This window comes from Solenopsis invicta, chromosome 3, assembly GCF_016802725.1.
Source record: "Solenopsis invicta isolate M01_SB chromosome 3, UNIL_Sinv_3.0, whole genome shotgun sequence".
NCBI classification, from domain to species: Eukaryota; Metazoa; Arthropoda; class Insecta; order Hymenoptera; family Formicidae; genus Solenopsis; species Solenopsis invicta.
This window is the reverse complement of record NC_052666.1, coordinates 13,735,507-13,749,496: the sequence shown is the minus strand read 5'-3', so window position 1 is coordinate 13,749,496 and position 13,990 is coordinate 13,735,507. Positions and strand designations below refer to the sequence as shown.

The 13,990-nt window shown below is 47.4% G+C and overlaps 3 protein-coding genes across 3 annotated transcripts; all 3 read right to left on the bottom strand.

Moving 5' to 3' along the window:
• Positions 1 to 828: 828 nt before the first annotated feature.
• LOC105197640 lies at positions 829 to 1,686 on the bottom strand. The gene has a single exon (XM_011164109.1). The coding sequence runs from the start codon at positions 1,684 to 1,686 to the stop codon at positions 829 to 831; it is 858 nt and encodes a 285-aa protein (XP_011162411.1).
• Positions 1,687 to 6,547: 4,861 nt separating this feature from the next.
• Positions 6,548 to 8,192, bottom strand: LOC105197639. Its single transcript, XM_011164108.1, has 2 exons — positions 6,945 to 8,192; positions 6,548 to 6,841 (listed from the first exon to the last, which is right to left on the bottom strand). Exons 1-2 carry the CDS (start codon positions 8,190 to 8,192, stop codon positions 6,548 to 6,550), a joined length of 1,542 nt encoding a protein of 513 aa, XP_011162410.1.
• A 636-nt stretch (positions 8,193 to 8,828) lies between these two features.
• Positions 8,829 to 9,395, bottom strand: LOC105197638. The gene has a single exon (XM_011164107.1). It carries the CDS (start codon positions 9,393 to 9,395, stop codon positions 8,829 to 8,831), a length of 567 nt encoding a protein of 188 aa, XP_011162409.1.
• Positions 9,396 to 13,990: the final 4,595 nt, after the last annotated feature.

Genomic DNA, 13,990 nt, shown 5'->3' with positions numbered 1-13,990 from the left:
ACTTAAATACACGTCTACCGTCTTAAACTACAGGGGAAAGGAAAAAGAAATAAAATCTTTAACATTTATTTTACTTTTTTATTTTTCAAAATCTTGCAATTCTTTTTGTCGTTGTGACCACCAATTATACATTTTGTATACATTTTGTAATGCACAATTCTTGTTATTACGATGTTTTCCACATTGCGTAGTATTAGTAGCATCTAATTTATTCAAAAATTCCATGTCTTCGTAATCAGCATCCACTGATTACATTATCTCTAGCATCAGCATCGAGCAAATCCTTCAACCATTCTATTTTTTCAAATCCTTTGACGTATATGAGATTTTTGCAGCCGTCGCCACCGCTGTCGGTGTCATCATCGTCATTGTTGTTGTCGCCGTCGTCGTCAGCGTCGGTGTCGTCGTCACTTTCGTCACAGTCGCCGTCGTTGTCGTCGTCGTCGCCGTCGTTGTTGTCGTCGTCGTCGTCGTTGTCGTCGTCGTTGTCGTCGTTCTTTATCGTGCCATATACAGCTTGTGTAATCAACTGTTTCGCTGACTTGTACAGAACTGTCGCATCTTCCCATCTTAAGCCATGGTGACACACAGTCAGCCAGCAACAGCAGGATCTTTTGGATTTCATCAGCCAATCCCATGGTCTTTGATTCTTAAACATGTAGTGATAAAGAACTCTTCCTTGTCTAAGAGCGGCAAACTCTTTGACGATGAAACCGCTTAATCCCCCAAGGGGAAAACCTTGCAGGTCCACGAACGTTGGCACAATCATGTCGAAACGAAGACTGCCTCTCATCGTAAAACGTTTCAATTTTTATATGTCTCCATATTTCACGTAATTTTGCGCACAACGTTAGTAAATGGGCAGTATTCTATTAAACGATTATGCAAGATCAAACAAAAGGCTGTAATGTTTGCTGGTACGTTCTCCATAGTGTCAAATTTCAATCTCACATCCACGGTTGCGCTCTTGATCGATTCGTTTTGCCGACAACAATCGATAATTATGAAAGAGCCATTTTGTCGAAACATCGTAACAGTTTGATTAGACTCGAGATAATCGTATCCGTAATAAGTTTTACAGAAACGTGCGTACGCGTCGTAGAGAATAGCCCATTTGTTTCTATCAAAATCTAGATTCATATCTTCATAGGGGTAACATTCCGAGTTCAGATAGAGTTTTACGTTGTTTAACTTGCAATGGTCGAATCGACTAGCATTCTCGGACATGTTGTTTTTCCGACCAGTCTGCAAAGCGAAGATGACATATCGCGGTTTCTCGAGCTGAGTAGCGGTCTTGATGGTCCACGAATGCTTTGTTGTGAGCTGCAATAGTGGAAACTCGTACAGATCCCATGAGCGAAAAGCCATACTCAGGTATTTTCCACTTTCTAGTGCACATAGCATCGACAGTTTATTTTTCTCACTCAACGACACATGCGGCATTCGCCACTGTACTTTGAGCAATTCGATTTCCGGCTGTCGCGCTGGATCGCCAATTAGACAATTGTTGTCATTGCGTGATCGTATTAAAATCAACTCGTGACGAGCGTTAATCACCACACGTCTATAATCTTCGCAAAATCCTAATAGCATGTTGAGCGGTATACAAAAATTAAAATATCCATTTGGAGGATTCCATGGATCCCAGCCGGCATTTCTCGCGATTACGCTTCTGTCGGATAACATAGTAACATAGTTCTTGAGAGTGCTGGTTATTCCAACGTTTCTGTTGCGATCAATCTCTACGCCATTGAGTTCATATCGAATCTCATAACATATCGAACATGAACGCGATGCAATTATTTCCTAACACTACATTGGATCCCTCAGCTGGTTCTTTTATTTTAAGTTTTCCCTCAATGTAAAGAAAACTTTCGTACGGCAACGTGTATAAATCCTGCTGTTGTATAGGTATTCTTATTTCGTCGCTATATCCAAACGCAGTATGGATTGTACGAGTGAGTCTCAATCTTGACGATACGATCGTCGAAGATTGGCTCATCTCCGATATTGAGAATATCAATCATTTTACACGTTTCGTACTGCAAATCCCAAAGATTGTAAAAATGCAATGTTCGACGCGTTGAGCTTTCTCTTTTTATGAATGCAATCGGATGATTGAAATTTGCTACCAAATATTAGCTTCGTAAATACTGTGTTATCTGTGACTGTGCCGTTCAAAACAAGCATCTCATATGCTGCATGTATACACACGTTTTATCGCCGTAGCCGTCGTATGTGTAATCTGACGGTGATTTCTTCTTCTCGAAAGTCTAGCAGTCGTCCGTATTGGTCGACAATGTGTATCGTCAAGTCCGAAATGCTCTGCACGGTGATTGGCAGATAAATGATCTGTAACGGCGTTTCCGACAATTTATACCCGGGTGGTACCTTAGGCAAAAATTCATGTATTGTATGAACACGCTTGTCATTGCTATACGCGCTCGAGGTCACATTGCATTCTATACGAATAACGTTTACGTTGAGAATATTAATTGGTACGTCCGACTTGTGCCATTTTCGCGGTTGTAATATACGATTTGAAGAAAATCCCAGCAGCGATCCAATGTTGCTAGGTTTGCTAAAATTTATTCTATAGGCGCATTTTATCTCGCTCTTCATCGTATTGTTATTCGCGCGAAGTACTATCGGGAAGTCTTCATTTTCATCGTTACCATCAATATCATGTTTTTTATTATTATCACCATAAATCGCATATTACAAACGTTTTCGTGGAATTGTGCGTCTCAAAAACTCATTTATGGCTTGCAGTTCATACGATCCCTCGGGAATTTCCACATCGTCTTCATCAAAATAAAATTTATTATTCGAAGCAGTCACGTTCGCTATCGTGTTGTAAATTTCAAAGTTCATTAGACCGAGCTCGTAATCATCGTCACTTAAATCTATGGCAGGAAAGTAGGTTGTAGCGAGAACGCTGCTTTCCCCGATTAGCGTCAGTATCAGCGACATGATTGAAAAACTGTCCAATGAATACTGAGTTAAATATCGCACTACCAGGCTTTAAATTCGCGCGCATAGACCGTTTGGAGAAACTGTAGACACAGTTGCCCACAATTGCTTTGATGGTAACGTTGATAAGGTGTATGATTGTACTGTATTTTTGTCACACTGTCTCCGAAATATCTTACGAGTTCTTTAGGTGGTCGAAGATTATCAAAGCTATCGAAATATACCACGTGATTGTCTCTCTTTGCGTACGCTACCCAATGAGTGCCAGGGCCCACCACATCGTCCAGATTTATGATACCGCTCTCGTTTTGACGTACGCCGCTTATCGGCAATGCGTTACGCACCTCTGAAATGTGGAATGCGCATACATTTCGCCAGTTGTTCCAATTGCACGTTCGTTGTTACACCTGATGGCATTTTTAACGCTTCTTCGACGTTTTTTTTTTTCTTTGCTGATACACTCTGTCCACGTTTGTACGGGCTGAGATACAATCCCTGTTCTTGTTTATAAGGAGCCAAATACAAGCCGCGACCTTGTTCCATTGCGCGATTGTGACGCCGTAGCTCATCGAGCTGACGTTGCACAGCTTTGTTATGGTTTACCGCTTTTGCTCGGATCCCTCATCGGTGGCCGCTCCACCGATGAGGGATCCGAGCGTGCCCAACATCGGTAAAATTGGTATTATATCACCACGTTTTGCCACTTGAAGTATTCGTTTTTTTATTGTTGTCTTCTTCTTCTTTCTCGTCTTTGTTTTCAAACCCATACCCATTTTTGTTTTGGTCCTCATAGCTGCCCAAACTGCAGCAGCAGCAGCTCTTTCTCCAAGAGTCGAGTCTCTCGCGGTAATGCGTTTCCGCGCAGACACTGCGAGTATATTGTCAGCCGCGTGTCTATCGGCGAGATCTTTGCTTTGCGAATAAGCTATGTCGTGCTCGCGACACGCTGCATCCAATGGATTTATACCTCGATCGCCCCTAGCCAATCGTTTCTTTAAAGCGTTCCTGGGCCGCAAAACTGATATCCGGTCATGTGCAATTCAAAAGGAAGTGCATTTATCGCACTGTTTAACACGCCGCAGCCCCTACGTTTCGTTGACATTCACTACAATTCTTTCTCAGCGGTGCCGGTCCGTTAACGTGCGTTTGATGATGCTGCAAATTATAGTGTTCTAGACACCGACGATATTGTTGAATCTCCCAATCAGCTTTTATATGCTCGGGTAATCTGTCCCACACGAGGTTGATGCAATTGTTAAATTTTCGCAACAAGACAATTTTCGGTATGTACTGTAACTGCTCGTTGGTTAAACTGTATATATCACTCTCATCCGACACAAAGAGAAACATTTTGTGTACTGAATTATTTTCCTCATTCGTCGGAAGAGGGACGAGCCTGATAACTGGTCACCGAAGCTCCCCTGTAGCTCGCCAAACGGTCACGACCCGCAACTCGCCATCATCACCCGGGTGGAGACGCGTGACACGCACCAAGGGCCACCGCGTCGGTGGCGTTGTTTCCTGCTTCAGCAGGCAAAGCTGACCATCCTTCAGGCCACCCTTCGCACACCACCTTGGTCGAAGGATCAGCGCCTGGAGGTATTCCTGCGACCATTGCTGCCAAAGATGATCCCTCATTTGCTGGAGTAGCTTCCAACGTGTCAGCTTACTGGGGGGAATCCCCGTCAATGCCGGTTCGGGGATAGCCTTCAACGGACCGCCAACGAGAAAATGGCCCGGTGTCAACACATCCAATTTGTCGGCGTCGTCCGAAAGCGCCTGCAACGGTCGAGAGTTGAGACACGCCTCCACTTTGGCCAAAAATGTAGCCATCTCCTCGTAAGTCAGTGTTGACTCGCCGATGACTCGGCGCAGATGGTGTTTGAAGGCTTTGACCGCAGTTTCCCAGAGGCCTCCAAAGTGAGGGGCAGCGGGAGGGTTGAAGTGCCACACCCTCCTCCGTTAGTTTTCTTACGATACTCCGGCTACTCTCGCTCGCCATTCCCAAAAGACCGCGCAGCTGTCGATCCGCGCCCACGAAGTTAGTCCCGCAGTTACTGTACAGGTGCAAGCACAATCCTCTGTGGGACACGAAGCGCCGGAATGCTGCAAGAAAGGCGTCAGCTGTGTAGTCGCTAATGACTTCGAGGTGGACGGCTCGCGAACTGAAACAAAGACTGCCACAAAGGCCTTGTAGGCCCTGTGACCTCGACCTTTCGTGGTGCGCAGTAGGATCGGTCCAGCGTAGTCCAAGCCCGTATGAGTGAACGGTCGACTCGGAACGACTCTGGCTTGTGGGAGGATGCCCATCCGTGGTTGGGGATTCGCCGCCCGCCATCGCAAGCATGGAATACAACGATGAATGTAGTGCTTCACCAATTGCCGACCTCGCAGTACCCAGTACCTCCGACGTAACGAGAGTTAACTGGGTGCCTCCATGAAGAACACGACCGTGCTCGTCCGCGACCACCAGATAGGTGAGATGCGAACCCTGAGGAAGTATTATGGGATGACGCTGGTCCGCATTCAACAGCGCGTGCTTCAGTCGACCACCCACGCGCAGCAGTCCCCTATCGTCGAGAAACGGACTCAGCAACCGGAGTGGACTCCGAAAGCGCTCGATACGCCTCCTCGACAGAGCCTTAATCTCGTCCCGGAAGGCAATCCTCTGCGCGCATTGGATTCACATGGCCCGAGCGTCAGCCAGCTCAGTAGCCGAGAGCATTGCCCCCCGCGTCAAGTCGGCACGCGAAGCTGCCAACGTCAGCCAGCGGCGCATCCAGGCGGTCACCCGAAGCAAACGACGCAACGAGGAGAATCGAGTCAGCTCTTTTGGTTCTTGCTCCTCGCAAGCGGTGTGGACCCGAGCAGCTTGCTGCTCAGGCAGCCCACGACTCAAGGCCATCGCTGTCTCGGCCGGCCAAGCAGCAGAGCTCGCCCACAGGTACTGAGGTCCCCGCCACCACAGCTCGTGCGGTCGCAGCTCCAGGGGTGACATTCCTCGTGATGCGCAATCGGCCGGATTGATCCGCCCCGGTACGTGATGCCAGTGCGCGTCCGGCAGTGCCCCCTGAACCTCGGCGACCCTGTTTGCCACGAAGGTCGTCCACCGCGTGGGATGTCCTTGAAGCCATCCCAGAACGACTGTGGAGTCCGTCCAAAGGTGAACCGCCGCTCCATCCAGGGCCAGGACGGAAGCGGTGTGAGTCGCGAGCCGTGCCAACAGAGCAGCTGCTCAAAGCTCCAGTCGCGGAAGGGAGACCTGTCTGAGCGGCGCGACTCGCGTTTTGGTGATCAGCAGCATCAGCCACGCCCTGCCGTCCGCGATTGTGCGGAGATATAAAACTGCTCCGTAGGCGCGTTCCGACGCATCGGCGAAACTGTGCATCTCAATAAGCGCACCCGGAGGATCCGCACGTGACCAGCGCGGAATGCGGATCTCCTCCAGGACGGGCTCTGTCCGCAATCGTCGCCAACACTCCACGTCGTCTGCAGCAAGGGGGGCATCCCAGTCAAGTCGCCGTAGCCATGCCGCCTGAATGAGAAGTTTAGCATTTATTACGACCAGGGCGAGTCAGCCCAGCGGGTCGAAGAGACGCGCGGTTTGCCTCAACACCGTGCGCTTGGTGACCAGCTCCTCTGTCATGCTCTTGACAGTTGGAGCAAAGCTGTCCTCAGCGGGAAGCAAACGTATCCCCAGGACGTCGTGCTCCTCTGATGTCAACGCGACCATCGACGGCAGCGACGACCGGTGCTCAGCGGGGATGTCGCGCAGCAGGTCTTCATGGTTGGCGAGCCACTTGCGCAAGCGGAAGCCGCCCGCCAAGCACAACTGAGTCAGCTGCTCGCGCAGCTCGCAGGTCTCGAGCTGAGAGGAAGCCCCGGATAGCACATCGTCCACATAGGTGTCCCGCCGCAGGGCCTCAGCGGCTCGAGGAAAGCGTTCACCCTCGACAAGCTGACGTTCGAACAGCCAAGTAGGGTGCACTGGCCAGGCCGTAAGTAACCGTGTTATGGTGGAACTCCTGGACTCGGTTGCCTATCCTCCAGTAAATCCGTTGAAGGTCAAGGTCCTCCGGATGCTCCCAAATCTGCCGGTACATCTTTTCGATGTCCGCAGCGAGAACAAACTGGTGTTTACGCCAGCGCATTATCACGTCGCAGAGCGTCGGCAATAAATTCGGCCCTGCAAGAAGTTTGCCATTTAAGGAGGTACCAGAGGATGTCCGTGAAGAACCGTTAAACACGACGCGGATCCTAGCCTCCTCGCCGCCGCTCTTCCACACTCCGTGATGGGGCAGGTAACAGGCGCGTGAACAGTCCGCCGGTAAGGAAGGCGCCGGCGTCATGTGGCCAAGCTCGAGGTGCTCAGCCATGAATTGTGAGTACGCGTCACGAAGAGCGACTTCCCTCCGGAAGCGGTGCTCGTTCGCCTGTAACACTCGCAGCGCGGTGAGTCGCGTGTCACGTAAGTCCGGCAGAGCCGAACGAGTCGCGACGACGTAACGTCCCGAGGCGTCTCGTGAGTGCGACCGCAAGTAATGCTCCTCGCAAGCCGCGTCGCCCGGAGACAGTGGGAGTGACGCTCGCGGCGGTTCCTCCAATTCCCAAAATCGACGCACCAATGCGTTCAAATCGTCAACAGCGGAGCACTGCAACGAAGTCAAGGCTGTGGTCACCTGACAAGTGCTTACCGGACCAATGATGATCCATTCCAGAGCGGTCTGCTGCGCAATTGGTTCCTCATTACCTCCCAGCCGCATGCCTGGTCGTGCCACCTTGGCGTAGACGTCGACACCGAGTAGCAACTCGACCGGGTCCGTAGAGCTGAAGTCAGGGTCAGCGAGATTAAGGCCGCGAATGTGCGACCATTCGCTGGAGTTAGCTTCCACAGAACCACCGTAAATCGAGAGTCTTGGCATCACCAAGGCGGAGATGGCAAATACCGCGTTTCCAACGTGCGAGATCAGATTCATCGCGATTCGTCCCCGCGACATACCCGACTTTAACCCGCCCACTCCGTAAATTGCCACGGACGCCGGTGTCCGCGGCAGTCGCAGGCGTTGGGCCAGCGATTCTGTGATCAACGAAGTCTTTGATCCCGGATCCACGAGGGCTCGAACCGCGTGTAAAGTTCCGAATCGATCCGTCACCAGAACGCCAGCGCGCGGTGGCGAGAAGCATCTGAGGGGGCTCGAAGTGAGGGTGCTGCGCGGCATGCACCGACGGCGAAAGTGCAACAACGGCTCCCGGGGCCGTCTCGTACGCGTCATGCAGGAGTGTGTTGTGGCGCGCGGCGCACCTAGCACACGCCTTCGGCGAAGAGCACGCGCTCACCTGATGTCGTCCCATGCAGTTGATGCACAGGCGATTGGCTGTCACTACCTCCAACCGCTCCTTTGCAGGTTTCCGACGAAACTTCTCGCAGTTCATAATAAAGTGATTCTGCTTGCACACCACGCAGCTGCGCTCGAAGCTTCCGCTCTGCCTCCCGGTGTGACGAGCGGATCTTCCCGAGGAGGACTCCCCCTTGACAGACCGCAGCGACTGCTGCGTTACGAGCTGTTCCTTGAGGAAGTCCTTGAACTCGTCAAACGACGGCGGGTCGTTCTTTTACGCGATGGAATTTTCCCACTCGCGTCTTGTACCCGCGTCGAGCAACTCCACCATGAGATGCACGAGCAAGTGAGTGGTATTGGAAACGAGCTCGCCGATACCTTCCAAAGCTTGGGTGGATGCCATCATGCCGTGGTAGATTCGTCGCAGGTCGGCTACGCAGTCCGCTTTTATTTTGGGCAACGATGTAATCGCGGACAAGTAAACCTTGACTAACAACCTTTTTTTTCATAGTGGCCTTACAAAGTTGACCACGCGCGTTCATAATTTGCGTCCGTTGAGGGCAAGTCCCTCAGAAGCTGTTCCGCTCCTCCCTTAACCCTCGTCTTTAGATAGTGGAGCCTTTGGACGTCGGACAAATGCGGATCCTGACCGACGATGGAGTCGAACAGATCCCGGAATACCGGCCAGTCCTCGAATTTGCCGGAGAACGTTGGAAGCTTGAGCCGAGGAAGCGGGGCTCGCTGCGTGCTTTCGGCCCTGACCGTCGTCGAAACATTTCCTTCGGTCTTTGCCTTCAACGGCCGCCTTAGGTCCATTAATGCAGCTCGTTGGCTGGTGTAGAGCATCTCCACCTCTTCGGCATGGTCGTTCGTATAGTACTCGGTTTTCCTTAACTCCTTCCCGTGAGCAAGCCCGAGCTTATCGTGGTTCTCCTCGAACTTTGCCCATCGCTTTTCCAAAATGACCAAGGCCGCTTGGACGTGGTCAACAGTCAGGTTCGTGACGCCGGTCTTCTTGAGGTTCGCGACGACGCGAGAGATGCGTCCGCGGAGCTCAGATTGCTGCTCCAATAACGCCTCCATTTGGATAATTTGGAGGTCGGGCTCCACCACTCACACTACAGCATTGGCACGTTTACTCCGCGAGAGAAAAATGTAGGCAGATATGCACCAGCCGCGACGCACGATCCGGCTCGAAGGACCAGAAAATGAGCTAAATATTTCGGCACTGCAAAACGGTACGCGGAGTAATGGAATAAGGCGAATTGACTAATGCTAGACTAATGACTTGACAAAATTTAATACTTTATTGAGGCCTTCATAAAACGTCGGCGACGCACCGAATGCGACAGTCTCGAACCAAGTGCCCTTAATGGCACTGAGACGCCTATTTATAATGTGCGCGAGGAATGCTTCTAGAGGAATCCGTCGTCGTCAAGGCTGTTTTTCGACTTCTCTTGCTCATGCTTAGTCAGCAACGGCGATCCCGAATTCCTTCTAGAAGCTCGCGCAAACACCGGAGATCACGCTCTCTCCCGCTGCCGTTCACGCGTTGTCACGCCGCTGCTGGCTTGGTCGCAGCGCGAGAACGAGCAATTCGGCTGTCGAACATAGTTGGGTGCGATCTCGCACACCGGGTAATGTGTAATAATGCGCTGGATCGAGTCCGTAACTAGTAATGCAACTATCGCGAAAGTTCTCGAAAATATCTGCCAATAACAAGACATCAGTCTTCAAATATAAATCACTATATTCGCCCGGGGTTTTGATAGAGAAGTGTTGCCACACGTTAACGGCGTGAGCATAGTCTTTCTCAGACACGGTATCGCCGGTTAAAGAACTAAAAAATAAATCGCGCGGTGGCAAACGTGGCTCATCCAATTTTTTAAAACTGTCAATGTACTCGTACGGGAAGACACCTTTTCGCGTTAGTAAATCAAAATTTTCGGTAGATACATTACAATATTCGCGTTGCGTTATACGTAGTTTATCCTTGCTGAGAAACGATGCCAATTTATCGAGACCAGTACTTAGAAATTTAAAAGAATTAATAAATCTTAATTTTATGCATGTCTGTGTTTTTTTATCCTCGGTGCTTTTAACATGTTTAGTAAATAAAATATATTTTTCTTTCGTTATAGGCAACAAATTGATATTGCCTTCAAATGCATTAGATATTTTCTCAATTATAAAATGGGCATCATAACCAGCTAAATTGTGAAGAACTATGGGGATGTAACGTGTATCTTTATAATTTAAATTACAATTTGAATGAGCTGGACTTCGGTAACGACCGGTAAGGTAGCAATGATCGCGTACCCGCTTTTCATCTGGCGGTTTCTCGCATATGTGACAACACGTTGCGCTATTATGTTTTGCCCAGTCGTCTTGCGTGAGTTTCATCGATGTATTAGTTAATAAAATACTATGTACATTGCGTGCTAAGTCTTGAAGTTGCTCGACGAACCACGCGATGCAATTTTTATCGCGATAATACGACAACGTGTTGTCGTATGAGCAGTGTACATAATATCCTACGCTAAATATCTGATGATGTTGATAGTGATGTGACGTGATTTTCTTCTCGGGTTCCGTTTTCTGTAGCACACATTCAAGATCGGCGTAAACGATAAAGGGTGCACGCTCCTCGCTGCATGGATTGTCAAATTTGAGCCATTTGTCTTTCTCGCTTGGCAGTCGGATGGCACAGTCGTTCATTTTTCTGCAGTCCACTATGTGTGATTGCAATTTTTCGTTGGAATCAAAATAGTGCAGACATCTGTAAAATAAAGAAAATAATTTAAATATGTTTTAAATTTTTGCATACTTTTTTATTTATTCATATGCTTACCGATCGCAAAAATATTTTTATGACCATGTTTGTTGAGTTGTGAGCTAACGAGGCGGGACAGATTCTTGATCCATACGAAGTGGCCCACGTCATTATCTTCTTGCACGTACAACAAATTTACGTGCTTGTCCATCTTCTTATCAGTAAGTTGAATTGGAAGAATCAAAATATTATATGGTTTCCTCTCGATGCAATATACGTTGATCGATACGTTGTTTAAGCGTTCAAATTTTTTAATTAGCTTCAGCGTCATCGGAAACTCAATGCCTTCGAGATTTAATACTGTTCTATAATGCGGATACGAAGATACTCGATCCACATGATGTTTGGCTGGATACAAAGCGGCAACCACTGACCATGCAAAACACGCATTGTCCATAGATTTCAAATTGACCACTGCTGTCTTCAATATAATTTCGCGTAGCAACTCAATTTCACATCCCGCGTGCATGGGATTAAGTTTATTAATGTTCACAGTTAGATTCTGGATTCGCATGAGAGCCCATCCACTTTCGCGTTCCTGGAACTCATCAAGCATCGCCAACGTGACATCGATGACGCGCTGCTCGTACCACTCACGCACATTCGACGTTTGGTAAAGTTCATTATTTTTCGTTGCGATACTTTTATTATCGCGTTCACCATGAGTGTTCACAAACTCACCGTTGAACACAGTATTCACTTTTACATTGTCATGTTTCTGGATAGCGTCTCGCACATGCTCAATAACCATATCACTGGCGTCCTCCAAGAATTGTCGCGGCTTGATATAGTCCATATTAATCACCGCGCCGGTCAAAATGCGGCTCTTGAACGCGGCGTTAATCTCACGCCATACGAGCGTTTTTTTATCACCGGCACTAGTGCTCGCGTATTCCCCACCACCAACGTGTATAAAACGTTTCTCTAACTGAGTCTTTGCACTAGCGAGTCGTGTGATTCTCGCAACTAGAGATTTTATGCCCAATAGCGAGTCGAGAACGTTTGGCACTACAGCGTTCTTCAGGCTGTTCGAGGCACTCGTCACATCGTTGCAGCCACGCAAAAAACTCCACCAAAGTCGCAACCTGCGAGCATTGCTCGAGCAGTTCACGTTCTACTTGCTCAATGTTTTCTATTTTTTCAGTTTTTCATTGGGTGGGCATACACATTGGGCACATGTTACACGGAATGTTTATAAACGTTGGTTTTCGGCAACATTTGCAATACTTGCTAGAGAGCTCAATATAAGGCCCAGTTTGATGGAGTTGAATGACTTGCGCTAATCCAAAGTCCGCGGGATCACCTTCCATCATGCATGAAGTACATGTTACTTGAGTGTAATCTTCATGAAGAGTAAGCATATAATAAACTGATATCTTGCAAACTTTCGTAGTCATATGCAGAGCATTGAGTTGCATAGCAGATGGCACATCTCTTTCCATGCAATCTTCAAGGTGCTCACTATGATCACTGTTGTAACCGTTATCGTCGGAGAATGTCTTATCTTCTTCTTCTTCTTCTTCTTCTTCTTCTTCTTCTTCTTCTTCTTCGTCCAAAATGTCTTTAAAATTCACTTTTTCGAACGCTTCGTTATCATTGTCTACGTGATTTTCGGGATCTATGTTCTCGATATTCTCGAAAAATATGTCTTTGTCGATATTTGCACGATTTTCCATTTCTTTTATTAAAAATTTGCGATTAAAATAGCACATTCTGTTACACGAAAAAATGTAACATACAGTTGTACTCTTAAAAGTTCTTATTTTTGACACGAACGATGCGTTCGCTACAAGAGGCGACTTAAGATTAACTATTGTAGGTCAAAAGGATCTTCTCTTTAACATTATAGGTGATTTTTTTTTAAGTGACACTCAATTTGCAAGAACGTTTGTGTGAAATATATCGATTAGTTTTGGTTTTCTTACAAAGAAGGAAACTCGTGATGACCAATGCATCGGTCTTTTACCTGGGTCAAATACGAAACTATTGTTCGAAAAGATCAAACGGAAAGGTTTTCCGGTGTATTTATGAAGGTGTTAGATGAGATATTGCTTGTAAGGAAAACTAACAAAGCATTTTACGAGTTCAAAATTACCCGTATACGTGCCGCAACATGTTTAAGCGGCAACGATTAAATTCTTGGGAAAAGAAGGGATGTTTTTCCCTCTTAAAAAATTTCATAAGACCTTATTTCTAAAAACGTTAAAATTTGCGATCAGTCGTACATTAGTTGCTCGTGTGAACGGATCTAGCATCGGAGTATCAGTCACTGAAATAACGAAAAAGAATATAAAAGATAGCGAATTACTACGTTCCGATCCAGGCTGAAGCGTGTGAAAAAAAATTGTAAGTATCTATACATACTTTTAAATAAATATTTTTATATTTTTTCTTATTTTCTACACCATACTCATCCTTATTTTTTTATTTACAGATCACCTTTGGAACCAAAGTATACGCCTCGCATTCTGGGAAGGAGATTCACATTGACGCCTACAGCTTATAAATATCTTGACATTGGGATCAGCGCAGGGCCGATTTCCTTTGTCGAATTAATTATCGGAGACAACCGAGGCAACCAAATAATTCTACATTACGAACCGTGGAAGGCATTGCTTCAAAGACGTGCGGACATCGAGCAACTTGTGCATGCAACTGCTGCGGCATCACTCACCATTTGCAATTTAACTATACAAGTTGTAAATGTGAGCAATGGAACTATAGTAAAGTTGACGTCGTGTGGTACTTGCATGTACATGAAACCGTCAACTATATTGTTTTTATTGGAAATCGAGCATTGCGTTGAGCATGCGTATTACCAATTATACCAGAATATATATGCTGT